Source organism: Panicum virgatum, chromosome 2N (genome assembly GCF_016808335.1).
Source record: "Panicum virgatum strain AP13 chromosome 2N, P.virgatum_v5, whole genome shotgun sequence".
Classification (NCBI taxonomy): Eukaryota; Viridiplantae; Streptophyta; class Magnoliopsida; order Poales; family Poaceae; genus Panicum; species Panicum virgatum.
In genome coordinates this window covers 19,323,472-19,338,650 of record NC_053146.1, presented here as the reverse complement: position 1 = coordinate 19,338,650, position 15,179 = coordinate 19,323,472, and the positions used below count along the sequence as shown (strand labels likewise).

Genomic DNA, 15,179 nt, shown 5'->3' with positions numbered 1-15,179 from the left:
AGATTTACAATAACTTAGGCTGCGGACATGGATTCTTGCAATCTTTCAAAAAAAATATAGGTTCTTGCATTATACTAACCTCCTGTATAGGATTTTTCCAAGAAATTTCTTCCCCAACCACTTGGAACCTTCATTGTTCTTTGTTTTCAGCAGCTTATTTCAAATCTTCGCTACAAAGTAAAGGAAGTGATATAATACAATAAAAAGAGGAAATTAAATTACAAAACAGTATGATAAACTTCTAGTTCCAGCACAAAAAAATCATATGTAAAGATTTTTCTCAAATACATACTTTTGCAATCGTTGAGTTTTATAAATAGCAAAAATATGATTTTTTTTCCCCAGAGCTATATGGTCAATGCAGAAATACGACATATTTTTTCACTATAAAGGGAGTAGTAAAATGGCATGATTATGATAACATGGCATCTAATTTAAACTACCATAAATGCCATGATTATGATAACTAACAATTTTACAGTTTTAATAAGCAAGATTGTGGCGTTATTTTCGTAGTCATCAATTTTATGAAACATACAAATATTTTTAAGACTACTTGACTCCAAGGACCAATAATGCCATCATAGTAACAGGTAAAAGAATGCAGCAATAAGAACATTGCTAACAAGGATGTACAGATGTACAGATTAACAAAACTATAAGAGCAAGCAGACCATTATCAGGTAGACAGATACCAATTTAGTGGATTTGTTTCTAATTAGACAAAAACAACAATGCACAAAAACATTAGAACTTGAGCAAACAAAGGAAATACTTCTTTGTAGGGAAATACCCAATAAACATGCTGGCTGTTCACATCCTATTCAAGCAGGGCTCTTGAACTTCTTTAATCACGGCATATTGCTAGCTTAGCGCACAAGATTAATTATTAACCCATCACATCCTCACCACTCGACCACACATCGGGTAAATTAAAGAGTGGTTCCTCTCCAGCGCTCGAGAGGATTTCACGGGCCACGTGCCCCTCGGACGGCTCTCCCCGTTGCAGAGGCGAGAGGCTTTCCTTTCTTTGGAAAAGACTTGGACTTGTAGCGTGGGGCCTCTCAACTCGTGTCACACGCTGCTCAGATGAGACCCGCAGGATTCGTCACTCGTCTGGTCAAAATGGTTGTACAACCTACGGAGTAGTAGAGCTCTAAAGAACAGGTGAATTGGTGTCAATTGTTGTAGTTCATAGATCAGGAACGATGGGCTGGACCCGTAGGGAATAGGGAGAGCTAGCGCAGCACACCTACTATTTTATGCATGTACCGGTCTTCTACTAACTACTCCCTCCATCTTAAAAAAAATCCGTCTAGGATTCATATTTTGTCTTAAAAAATAAGTCGTCTTACCATATTTAAAAGTACATGTGCATCTAAGAATCAATTAATACCAAATATAGGTAATAAATTAGATAAATATGGTTATTTTACCTTCTTATTAATTTGTCACGAAATTTCTAAAATGACTTATTTTTTGAAATGGAGGGAGTAGGTTCGGCAAATGGTGGGCCTAAGCTGAATATAGCCCCACATATAGCGATAAGATTGCCGATGAGCCATGTATTTAAGTATAAAAAGAGCTGAGAGGCTGGTGGGTAAAGTCATGATTCCCACGCTAGGAAATTGAGTGTCATCCTCGATCCTCCTTGCAGCATAGCGGGCTAAAGCCCGGCTGGTGAAAGCCCGTAGTTGGGAACCAACGACGCGGGAGTTCGACTCCCAGCTTGCACCAAAAAAATTCTCTCGCCTATCCCATATCCAAAGCATAGTAGGAGTCCGACCTTTCTCACAGGAGACGGACCACTATGTATGAGTGAGGCAGGGGTTCGAGAGTTTTCTTGACCAGTATGAGAAAGTCTTCTTCTAATACAGTGTCGTGGGGATGGTTTTCCCCGCAGGTCGAGTTTTTTTGGTTCTCCTTGTAGCATCTTAGAACACCAGGCTATATATTTTCACCACATCATATACCACTAGGTAAATCCTTTCAGAAAAAAGCACTAAGTAAAAGTCTACTCATATAATACTGTAGTTATAGATGTGGACCAAATCATTAAAATCTAGCCCACTTTATTCTCATAAGAATTCTAGGAACTTTTGCATCAGATGGTTGTAAAAAAACAACAGACCACTTCTTTTCTCTCCTATCTTCTCTTTTCTCAAACACATCACAAATCTGAAGTTATAATTTTTACATCCCGTCTATCTTAGTCCTCACCTTATAATATTTGCTCATACCGGAGTGTCCAGTCCAGTCAAAACTGTGCCTTGCCGGCATGGCACCTCACCTGTTTGCGCATGTGCTCTGCTGCGCTATGATGCTCTGCTCCGTAGCGCATGCACCCCAGCCCTCGCTCTCTCCGCAGATGTTAAGACCGTCTCTTGGAGCAATTTTGTGAGGCTATATCATCCTATCGTGGCTGGGAGCGTTCGTACTACCTGTCTTCGTCCTACTCCTACTGCAAGCGCCAAGATAAGTCCTCCCTCTTCCTTATCTATCCCCAGCTTCAGCATCCTGTCTGTCTTGCTGCAGCAGTCGAAAACCATAACAATATTTCTTATTTGTTTTTCTCTCTCTGTTTTTTTCATCTGGTTCCTTCACTTCCCCAGCTTAGAATGTGTACATAAGATAGTTTCGTAAATTTATCAATTTCACCGTACTTATGTTGAAATAGATATTGCTAATAGAAAATTGTTTTTTTACTGCCAATAGAAAATAGTTGATGGGGCGCGCAAAGCGCGCGTTACGTTCTAGTGAGATGCATAGTCAGGGTCGGTCCTGAGAATTTTGTGGGCTGGGGTGAAACCAAGAAATGGGGCCCCTAATATAAATACTAAAGTAACACATAACAGGCAAACTGCGAACAAATCATCCATTTTTCGAGTGAGATTTGAGGAATATCTTCTATATTTAGAATGCATATTCATATCTTTGATTGTGCTCTCAGTTCCTCGAACCAATTATAAAGTCATCATTCATCAGACACAACCTGATTTATAAAGAAATACACAACGACAACAAGCATATAAAATTGACCGCACAAGCTCACAATGATATATCGATGTTCATTACTAAAACTTGCACAAGCACTAGATAACCGCCCCTCGCCCCCGCCCCCCCTCTTTCAGTACCAGTCCTGTGCATAGTGCAGGGAACAACAGTTGGACCCATGCTCTCACCAAGTGAATTAGAAAAAAAGAAAAAGAAAAGGGCGTCTCTTTTCACCTTCCTCAAGTTCCCATCTATCGCTTTCCCATTTTAGTGTCCACTTCCTAAATCACTAGCAACCTAGATTCCAAGTATAGGGCTCAAATGGGCTGCTAGTCCCCACTAACACCCAGATCTGCTATTTTCAACTCTCCCAAACCGCCTGTGTTGCTATTGCTTGTAATAAACATTATCACAAATCTATACATGAAAAAGTAAAGAAACTCTCACTTACCAAATGGATGCGCCGATATATCAGATCAAGATTGGTCGAGTCTCGAATGAGGTCATGGCGGACGCCGTAGCAACAAGCCCTAGGCACGCAAACTTATAAGTTGGATTCCTTAAGTATGAAGGAAAAAAAGATTAATTGCTAGAACTTGATATCCGATTGGATCGAAAGCAGGCGAAATCTCAAGAGAAGTGAGGAAATAAATTTCTCTACAATAGGATGGAGAATTCCCACTTCTCATAGCCCAAGGAAACCATTTATTTGGAGATGAGATTGAATCCACATAATAAATCTAAAAATAAGGGGTGCTTATGTAAATTTCCATCCAGTTGGTGGCATATCTTCTACTGATAGAAAAGTAGCTTTTTGAGGTCATGTCACACCATCCGTGAAGTTATACAAAAATGAAACCATGTTACATGTGTTACATGGTCCCCACCGGGCAATTATTTAAAATAGTTGTATCTCTTGTGAAACCATAGGTTCTCCGTTTTCCTTTCGACATATTTAAGTATTGTGTTGCATGGCTAGTCGAACCACTATAACGTATTATCCTACTATGGCTATTAGGGCTAGTATTGATATATATGCTACTATCTGTGCTGGCAATGGCATGGATAGCTAACACTTATCCATGTCATTAAGTCACTATATATATCATCCTTGAAAGGGTACGGATGAGGGTTGGCATCCAACATGGTGGTGGTTTTTACAGTAGTGAGAATCTAGGTGTTGATGCCTTAAATGCACACATTTTTTACACCACAAGCGCAGTGCAGCTGTAGATAAAACAAGTTTATCAAATGTAAAGCACAAGGGGATGTTGGCTTTCATACTGATTCTACTAATAAAACTAAGTAAAAGAGATCTTTGTGTCTAATAATAAAACTTAGCAGATACAACAACGGCTTGAACATGATTGAATGAACACTCTTGTCAAGGATCTAGGTTCACTCAAATCCGCTTCCACACACAAATGGATATGTGTTCTAAGCATTATGCACTGGCTATGTACTTGCTCGTTCCTTTTTTCCTCCCACGTACTAGGCACTACACAATGGTAATCAATCACCTCACTCATTGGCACTATAATGATGTATCCATAGAGATTAAGATAACCATATTCAGATTCATAAGATGATCATAAGCATATGGAATAACCATGAATCGATATACTACCACGACAACATAAAAGATCAAGACCCCCCCCCCCCCCCCACCCCAACACACACACACACACACAATAGTAGGGATGAACAATCTTTACTTTGCGATCTTATGTGTGTTGATACAAATCCGGCATTTCAAACTTCGAAGAACATCCTCGCCAAAGATAGAAGTGAGGGGAGGTCGCGGAAGCCGTGTGTCGATTGGCATAAGGTGGTTCTCTACCTTCCTGACGTCACTGGCATTAGTTCTTGTGGTTATGTAACCTATTCTCTATCTCCTATCTTGTGATTTGCTATGGTTTGGTTGAATTGCCCAGCCCCCATATGTAGATGATTGAGATGTATTTATACTTCCTCCACAAATAAATCTATGTAAGTTGGGCTTTCTTCTAGGTGAAGGGTCGGGACAAGATTCCTATGAACATTGTCGGTACCTCTGGACTAGGGTACCCCTCTTGCTGTGTCAAGACTCGCGTAGTTATCCGTAACTACGCCCTAAGGAGCTGAGCAGCCGGATCCCTGGGGTCCGACTCCATCTCACCGGACCAACGGTCCCGGACCCGCTTCCCGCTCGGGGATGGGTCCGGTGTCACCATGTGTCCCAGAGGTGTTGCTGTGTCTAGCCGAGAGCCTCGTAGTTATCATTGACTACGCGCTGACGGTCTGAGCAGCCGGACCCCTACGGTCCGAAGCCATTCTCACCCGGTCAGCGGCCCCAGACCCATTCCTTGCTAGGGAAGGGTCCGGTGACGCCGCGTGTCCCGGAGAAGGGAGCGCTCAGCCAAAACAGCCAGGGGCCCCGGACCTCCCACGGGGTCCCGGACCCCGATATACTATCTGGACCCCTCAGTGGGGAGGGAACAGACACCCCGCCTAGGGGGGGGGGGTCCGGAGGCGCCACGTGTTCGCAGGCGCAGGCACGCGCGCGGCCGTGAAGCTTCCTCGGAAAGACTCGCCCACCTACCGCATTCAATACGAGAGACGTAAGTGCGCTCTGCCACATCAGAGCCCGAGGCGACTTTTGCCAGGCTGTACTGTTGATCACGCGTTACCAAGACACACAGTACAGCCGCTGGCGCCGCCCACGCCACGCATGTCAGTCTGCTGCGCCAGTTGGACACGACGGCTCGCCTTCGCCCATCATGACCCCTACGCGGTAGACCCAACAGTCTACGCCGCAACCTACACTACCTCAACGGGCGCCTCGCCGACGGGACAAGTGAATCCACTCCTCGGTCAGAGAGTCCACAGGGCGATGAAACGTATCCGGGGATAGATTCTCAACCACTGTAGCACCATTAATACCTTCTGCGCAGTATACTATACATCTGCATTGGACCCACCTGTCGGGGTCTCAACGCCTGTGTACGCGTCCCCTTGGGCTATAAAAGGGAGACGCCCGTTAGACTTAGCAAAGGCAGAAGAAGTCTCGGCAGAGACCAGTACCCAGCCTGGGCAGAGGATAGATTCATTCATATGCAAGAGCAATACAACTCACAGTGGAGGTAGGGTATTACGCTCCGGCGGCCCGAACCACTCTAAATCCTCGAGTGTTCTTGTGTTCTTGCTCCCTAGGTAGACCTGCCGAATCGCTTAGCGCTTCCCCGAGTACTCACCCTCTGGGATTAGGCGGGTGCACTACGCCACCCGGCTATGGGTCTCCACAAACCACAACAAACATCATGGGCTTTCATCTAGTGGCTTCAATTCAGTAATTGAGTTGAAGAAAGGTAAGCCAAGAAGCTCAATCCAATGTGTTCAAACAAATGTTGTAGATCTTCTCGAGTTGAGCAATTTTTTAAAAAAAGACAAGTTTAGGGCACGGCTATGTGTTGCCTATAAGAGGTGAAGGGCCAAAAAGCCCATGAGTGAAACCAAACGTTTCACTAGCGGAATATTTCTCTGGACGAGTGGAACAAACATCGCTCAATTATTATCAACCATCACTAAGGAGAAGGAGAGAGAGAAAGGTGATGACATGTGGAGCCCACCTCCACATGTCATCCACGTCAGCGAAACCGCCATTCAAAACCAGTGAATGGTCAAATGTAAATGGTTTTAGAAGTTCGATGGTCGAAGATTTCTGGTTTTGAAGTTGGATAGCTAAAACCAAACTCAGATGATAGTTCAATGGTCAAAAATGAATTTCTTCCTTTGTTGTATACCCAAAGGAGGAGCTCACCTGTCCACCATCCCAAGGCTTGCTTAGCTTATTAGTGTGTCCGTGTTAACTCTATGGATGCATTTCAAATATAACACATGATCCATAGTTGAAAATGAAAAATATATATTTGATACAAAGGCCCTGTTTGGATACCAGGGTTAGAGTTAGATTTGGCTTTTTGGGGCTCATCTAACCCAAAAGTATCCAAACATGAGGGTTAGATTGGGGTTAGATGCATCTAACCCACCAAAAACTATCCCCCCAAGGGATGCTTATTGGGGTTAGATTTAGATGGGACCCACTTTTTTCCCCACTTTCTCTCCCCAGGGATCCCATTGCGGCCGCACCGCGCCCCCCTCTGCATCGCTAGGCCGTTCTCCCCACTACGTGCCGGCAGCTCGCCCCCCCCCCCCCCTCCGCGCCACCAGCCCGCCCTCCATCGATTCGTGCCGCCAGCTCGCCCTCCCCCATTGGCGCCAGCAGCCCGCACTGCCCGTCCGCGGCGCCAGCCCGGCCTCCCATGAGGCACGCCTCGGGACCCCTCTGGGAGCGCCAAGCGCCGGCGGCCCCGGAGGAGGCGTAGAGCCAGCCCGCCACTCCCGATTCGTGCCCATGCATTCCTCGCCCGCGCCCCCGGCGGACTCGCCCGACCTGGCCTCATCGACGCGCTGGAGGGTGACGCCGAGGACAAGGGTGACTCAAAGAAGAACGGCGCCGTCGCAGTGGCCGTCACGGCCTTCTTGTGAGCGGGCGAGCGACAGGTGTTCGACGCCTAGCCACACCGGATCCAGTTAGAAAGAAAATTTAAAGGAGCCAAATGATTGGGAAAGTGCATTTATTGTCAATCTAACTGTTGCATCCAAACAACATTTTGCTTAGAGTTAGTTCAGGGTTAGTCATGAGCTAGAAACTAACTCTAACCTCTAACTCAGTTACCATCTGTTTGGTTGTGGGATCTGTGGATTGGGTTGGCTCCAACCCTCGTTTTGGGGATGGCTCCAACCCTCACCATGTTTGGTTACGATAGTGGAGTCGTCCCGGTTTCTTGTTTGGTTGGAGGACTGCAAGGGGTTGGAGCCAACCCGTCACCTGTTTGGATGGATGTATTGGATTGAAACTAGGAATATGATCACCTTCCCACTCAAATGGTGATCTTACCCCAGCCCCTTCTCAAGCATTTCAGCAACATTTCAACACATATTAAAGCAATATATAGATAGGCACCACAACTTAACAGCCAAATACAAGTCTTAGGCCACATTAGACATAATATCAAGGTCAAACCTTACACACATTACCAAGTCTCATGCTTGCACGATGCATCAAGTTCAAGCCTTACACAATATATAGCAAGTTCAAGGCTTCCACATAGCAAGATACAAGCTTACTTAGACCACAAATATATAGTTGTATGTGGTACTAACAAAAGATTAATCCTACCACTACAACTTACCCTTACTGCTCAGGGTAGTTGTCAGCAATGTGCTTTGCAACCCAATTTAATTTATGGTGAAAAGGCAAGTTGTTGAAAGCTCTAGCTATGTGAGGTTGGGAGACCAAATGGGCATAGAAGGATAAGTGAGTCTCATTGAAACTACCATTCAGAGTCATCAAGTTGTCAAACAAATCTGAAGGCACATCATTGTCTGATTTGGCCACTTCCTTTATCGCTTTGGCTATCTTGTTACTTCCTCTATTAATTGCAACAACCAATGGATCAAAATCAGTCCTCGACCTCTTGTTGGTCTTCTTGTTGTTGTTGGTCTTGCCAATCTTGCTGGTCTTGCTTGCAGATGATGTTTCCCCATTGTTGTTTTCATTGGCAATGGCATCCCCATTACTCTTTCCAGTTTCCTCAGTCTCCCAATCCTCTGCACCTTCATCCTCTGTACCTAGAAGTGTACTTGAGTCCTTTGCAAACTTGCCTGTAGCCATGGTACTTCCAAATATTGTGTGCATCTCCCAAAAGTACTCAAGAGGCTTGTTTAAAAAATCAGCATCAGCCTTGTGATCCTACAATTCAGCAACCAATATGTCATCAAATCCTTGATTTCATGCGTACAATTCAGCAAGCAATACGTGAGCAATGTGAGGAACTTCCATACCTTAACATGGTTGTTGTAGTGCTCAGCATCAAGAGTAATAGTGCAAGTATCTTCATGTAACACCCCGGGTGTTTGCACAGTATTTTAATTAGGTGTCTGCACAGTAATTATGTATGTTTACTATGCATCATGTGCTTGAAATGCTTAAAAGGATCTTTTTGTAATTAAGAAAGGTTATATGCGTAATTATGATTTTATGCAAGGTCCTTTACTTAGTTATTTCTGAATATAGCTTTTGTGGAGGGTGTTTGTGCAAAATTTCAGTGCATTTATTGCATGGCATCCAATTTTGCTTAAAGGTCTGCATTTGAAGTGAAATTGCTTTGAAAAAGACAAAATTCCTGGAATTCAAAATCCCTTCAACGATTTTAATTTTAGCTCTTGAATCTTTGGTCAAATAAATTTTTGCACCACATCAAAGTTGTAGATCTTGAAAAGTTGAACAACTTTCATGTTGGGCACTTTTCCATTTGAGCTTTGGTTTAAAAGTTATTGCTTGTTTACAGAAAGGTCCCTGGAACTTTTGGAAATTGCAAAATCGCCCTTATGACCATCTCCCCCTCCCTGCTCTGCTTCTCGCCGCCGGCCACCGACAGCGCCGCCCGCCGACGCCTTCCCGGCTTTCCCGGCCATCAATTCGCCGTGCGCTGGCTCCCACGCGTCGCCGGCGAGCTCCTCCCCCTCCTGTTGCCTCGCGCTGGAGCCCCCACCCCTCGCCACGCGCCCTCGCCGAGCCCAGAACCTCCCCAGCGGCCGCCACCTCGTCGCCGCCGTGGAGAGCCCAAACCAGAGGCCCAGCTCTCGATCTTTCGCGCGCCTGAGCACTACAAGAAGCCCCGCGCTCTATTCCCATCCTCTTTTCGCCAGTTCCCTAACCCCACGCCCCAGAACGCCGCCGCCGCTCACCCCGAACGCCGGCGAGCTCCACCCCGCCGCGGAGCCGCCACCCCAGACCCGCTCCACCCCTACAGCCCCCACCTTTAGCACCGCCTCGACCTCGCGCAGCTCCCAGGCCACTTCCCCTCGCCTGAACCTCACCGGAGCACCCTCGCCGTCGCTCGCCTCCGCCGCCGACCCGCCCTGCTCCGCCGAGCCGCCGCTTCCGAGCCTCTCCCCGCAACCCTAGGCCACCCAGAGGTGCGCCTTGCACCCGTGAGGCTCACGCACCCCTCCACCCTCGCCGCCGGTGAGCCCCTCGCCGGGAAACGGCCGGTCAACCGCCGCCTCCCCTCTCTGACCCGGCCCAGGGACCTCGGGTTGAAAGGAAAGAAAACCCAGGGGGTTATTTGCATAGGCCTAGACTCAGATGAATAGTGCCAGTAGGGACTGCTTTGTAATATTTTCAGTGAACTTTGAAATTCTAGATCAATTCATAGAAAATTCGTAAAATAGAAAATCTTGATGTTTTGGAATCCTCTTGAGGAGCTCTATGCAGTAGAAGCATAATATGTTAGGCTTTAGTTGCAAGTTTTTGCTGTAGATTTCGATTTGTGTTACTAGGTTTATAAATACTAGTTATTTAATCTTTTTCTTATCTGATGTTTGAAAGCTGATATTGCTCTGAAATTTTGGTGGTAGTTTACTCTTGTTACACTAGATTTTCTATAAAAATTTCATGATCAGTTCTTTGTTGTAGCTATTTATTTTATTTAATCCTTGTTTAGTATACTTTATTTATGATAAATAGTTTCTTTTCTTGTTAAATCCTGAAAATATTCCTGAGTGTTCATATGGAGTATATTAGCTTGATCAGGAAGTTTGAGTTTTAGTTCATGGCTAGAACAGGAGTCAAAATTGAATCTTGCTAAACTGATGTCTGTTTTGTTTATTTTCTCAGAATTAAATATGTGTAGATAAAATCATGAAAAATTCACAGTAGCTAAATAATCCCTGTGTAGATCTCATGTCAAATTTTGAGCTTCTGTTTGACTCTAGTTTGATATATATAATTCAAGCTTGTAATAGGTGTTGCCTGCATAAATGATTTATTGTGATTAAATGGTTTCATGTCTATGCATGATTTTTACAGGGTAGAGTACTTTGTTCATGATCTGTTTAGGGTAATTTTGGTAGAAATTATTACTATTTGTACTCTGAGTTGTTGATTTATTTACAAACCATGACTTAATTGTATAGGAAATCACCACCACTCATTTTATGAAGATTAGTTAACTTCTTTTGTGCTGTTGATCATGATGCCTTGTGTAGTTAGTTTTGTTATTTAACTACTCTATAAACGATTGCCCATGTGTGTTTTTAATATTGTCCTTGCATTACATATAGATACGACTACTTTGTCAGACGGGACGTACGAGTTGATTCCGGAATCTGACGGAGGTGATCTCGAAGCTCAAGTTAACACTGCGGAACTAACTGAAGCCCCGGACCAAAGTTCGGAAGAGCCTAGGGCTGAAATAGTTAGCAGCTACCGAGAAGGCAAGCCCCGGACATAACCTATATTTCAAATTAATATCATTTACTGTATTACTTACTTGTGCATTTACAGTTCATAGGATTTGAATTGAAACCCTAGATGCATGATCCTAGGAACCTATGTACTGAAAACTAGACCTGAGTTCGACTATCTGCTAAGCTTATAGGACCGGTAAAAGTCGAGTGATTGCCTGTCACTCGCGAGCCTTATAGGAATTGTCTGTTTACTTTCTGTTATCAATATAAGGACGACGGACGGGGTTGTGTTCGATATCATGTCCTTATGTGAAACCCCGTCTGTGTTGATGAACTTGCTAAGGTCGCGGTGTGTGGTAGTGCTGGTTAAGTTTTTGAATGTACTAGTCACATGCCGTAAATATGGTACGCGGCAAGCCTAGTAGCCGATTGGACCGGGGAGTGGATATACCTTTCACTCTCTCAGTAGAGATAGGTTTTATTTTATGTTGCGCAACACTACGACTTCGAGGGACAAGGTTCGGCCTTGGAGCCCTGTAGTCGGGGAGAGTGACCCTATCCACAAGCCGGAAAGAAAGGTCAACGGTTGTTTGGGAATGACCCGACGGTGTTCCAGACGTGTGTGCTAGGTTACCCTTGCAAGGTTGAATTTCGATTCAGAATCGTCCGCCTCTCACGATGAAATGAGACTGCTTGATCTCTTTGCCACACAGAGTAATAAGAGCAACAATATTCTTATTAATCTTGATGTTTGCTTATAAGTTCCACCATGATTGGATAGTAGATGCTTACTTAGAATGGTTAATCAACTAGAATCTTGAAGCTAAAACTTGAAAGTAAGGACCTACTCTTTATTGCTTTTCAGCAAAGAAAAACCAGAGCCTTACAAAGCTTTGCATAGTCTAGCTAAGGTGGGCTACTTATACCCGTTGACGGTTAAGTCTTGCTGAGTATTAGAATACTCAGCCTTGCTGTTGAAACCCCTTTTTCAGGTATGAGTTTTGAGGATCAGATCGCTAGCTTGACCTATCCTTGCGCTTTGCCTCCTGGCTGGTCCGTAGAATGGGATACGTCTTCGGCCGGCAATGACTATGACGAGTAATACCAGGTTTGGGCTAGCTTGGGATACTTTTGGCGACGTGTGTAGTCATCGTATTTCATCTTCCGCTGTTTAAACTCTGAACTTACCCTTATGTTTTGTATAACTGTTTTACTTAAGTTGGTTTTGTAATAATCTTTTGAACTGGTTTGTAATCTTTAATATGCCTGTGTTGTAAAAAATTGTGGTTGTAATATCTCTGGACTCGCCTTCGTGCGGGGTATGCTTGTTCGATCCGAGAATCGGTGGTTGTATCGGGACGTTACCCGACAGACCAAAAATTGTTCCGTTTGAAGTGCGTTTAAGCTAATGTTGCCTTTATGGTGATGGTTTACGCACTTGAGCCGGGATAATTTAGGCGGTTCTGCCACACTTCATCCCAACTAGCAGCACTCAACCCTCGAAGGTCACAAATATGACGAAACTTCTTCTGCCATGTCTTAAGATGATTCTTAATCTGGTCACCACTGCGCACAATGCCATACTTTTCTTGGAGAGCCTTTGCACAAGCATTGTAGTGAACCATCTTGTAGGTAGATGAAGTCTTGGTGCCATTAACCACTAAATTGGCAAGGTAAGAGAGCATAAAGCCTGACCAGGACGAAGTCCAAGTAGCATGTCCACCAGTCCCTGCAACTCCCGAAAGTGCTAGATCCATTTCCCTACAAAAGTCAGCAAGGTATAAAACTGGTCTTATAATTCAGCAAGGTATAAAACTTGTTCTTAGCAAGGTATATTAAAATTCAGCAAGGTATAATTCAGAACAAATACAAATCAGCAAGCATTATTGTTCTCACAGCAATCATTACAAGACGACTTAGAACAAATACAAATCAGCAAGCATTATTGTTCTCACAACAAGCATTACAACACGACTTAGAACAAATACAAATCAGCAAGCATTATTGTTCTCACACATTACAAAAATGGTCTTATAAATCAAATACAACACGAACTACGTTCTCAAATACTAGTGCCTATGGTTCTGACGATCAGCCCACATTTGGTCAGCCAAGCCTTGCCTAAAACTGACCATAATGGCATTCTCACTTTCAGTCCCAGCATATGTTGTTGCTTCCTCATCAGAGTCATCTGGTACATTGAATTCATCCCTCCCATCTTCAATCACCCAATTATGAATGATGCAACAAGCAACAACAATGTCTACTTGTGTTTGGAATGGAAAAAAAGGAGAGGCATCATCAAGAACTTTGAGTCTCCTTTTTAGGGCTCCAAATGCTTGCTCTATGATGATTCTCAATGAACTGTGCCTATGGTTAAACAATTCCTTCTCATTTTGCACTGGATTACTCCCCCATTCATTCAAGTGGTAGCGTACACCACGAAAAAGGGGTAAAAATCCTGGTTTGGCTCCATATCCAACATCAACAAGGTAGTATTTGCCTAACATATGATGGACAATTTGGTCAGATCTCAATGATCCATTAATTTTGATGAATAAATTAGTGGACACGATTAATTTGTTACCTTGTGGCACACGAAGGCCATTCTCACGTGCTAAAGCATCTCGTAAAACTAGTGCATCATGTGCTGTCCCCTCCCATCCCACCAAGACATATGTGAACCTTTGTTCAAAATCTACGGCTGCCATTACATTTTGAGTACAGTGGGTCTTCCTACCACGAAAGGCATGCTGCATTTCCTTAGGAACAGTGGCTCTTACATGTGTACCATCAATGGCTCCATTACAATCCTAGATGATGTTCACAGAAATCAATATTAGGCCAATTATAGGTTCTCTCAAAAATAAATTGAGAATATGACATAAGGTTCAGCTCATAGCTCACCTTAAAATATGGATCCCACCTTGGGTTTCCTTCTATGTGAGGTGAAGTGTCCAATGAAGGGGGACTAATATAATCCTCTCGTAGCTCACCAATAGCATGAAGTACTTTGTCAAAATAACGACTGACCGTTTCTCCGGATCTACCCAAATTGGTTGCAATTACTCTATTCCTAACATTATGTCCAACAGTATATAGAAACATTGTCACTTGCTGCTCAACACACATATGAACGGTATCTTCAAGTAAAGCATGATCTCTAAACAACTGACAAAACCGAAAGAAACGTGCTTTGTTCATTCTCAGCATCTTTACACAAGTTGTGTTATTCCTCCAAATTTCGTCATTCAGGTAGTCAATCCTCTTCCTATCCCTTTCAAACATTGGGGCATAAGTAATCCCTTCCCTTATTGCAACTCGTTTTCTTTTCCTAGACCTACCAATAATTGCCATGACCGACAAGAACCAATATGAAGCAGCAGTAGAAATGAATACCTTGGTTCTCTTATCCATCTACATACCACAGATTCAAATTGTGACTACAAATGACCTAGCAAAAAAACCATCTAGGGTTTCCATGTACTAACACAAATCTAGCATGGATCTACATCAAACATCTTTCACACATGAACAAGGATGAACAATCTAACATGGATCTACAGGAAACAGCAGTGGATTTACCTTGAACAATGGATGGGACAGGTGGAGGGAGGGGACCGGTGGGGCGGGCGCGGCCGGCGGCCACGAGGCCGGCTTCCAGGTGGAGCCGGCGCGCGTGCGGGGCGGCCGGGAAAGGAAACTGCGGGGCCGCGCCGGCCCCCTGCCCGCTCGGGCCGGTGGCGTGCGGTCCTGGCGGTCCCCTACCCGCGCGTGGGCGGTGGCGTGCGGTCGGAGCCGTGCGGTCACGAGCAGGGCTGGCAGGGCCGGCAGTCGCAGGCGGGGCTGGTGTGCGGTCGGCGGTCGTGGCCGGCCGCCGGGCGGTCGCG

At 44.6% G+C, this 15,179-nt stretch overlaps 2 protein-coding genes across 2 annotated transcripts; both read right to left on the bottom strand.

The window, feature by feature from the left end:
• Positions 1 to 7,994: 7,994 nt before the first annotated feature.
• Positions 7,995 to 8,779, bottom strand: LOC120658762. The gene has a single exon (XM_039936962.1). It carries the CDS (start codon positions 8,732 to 8,734, stop codon positions 8,231 to 8,233), a length of 504 nt encoding a protein of 167 aa, XP_039792896.1. The 5' UTR covers positions 8,735 to 8,779; the 3' UTR covers positions 7,995 to 8,230.
• Positions 8,780 to 13,358: 4,579 nt separating this feature from the next.
• Positions 13,359 to 14,706, bottom strand: LOC120662469. Its single transcript, XM_039941611.1, has 3 exons — positions 14,197 to 14,706; positions 13,877 to 14,102; positions 13,359 to 13,792 (listed from the first exon to the last, which is right to left on the bottom strand). Exons 1-3 carry the CDS (start codon positions 14,704 to 14,706, stop codon positions 13,359 to 13,361), a joined length of 1,170 nt encoding a protein of 389 aa, XP_039797545.1.
• Between the last annotated feature and the right edge of the window lie 473 nt (positions 14,707 to 15,179).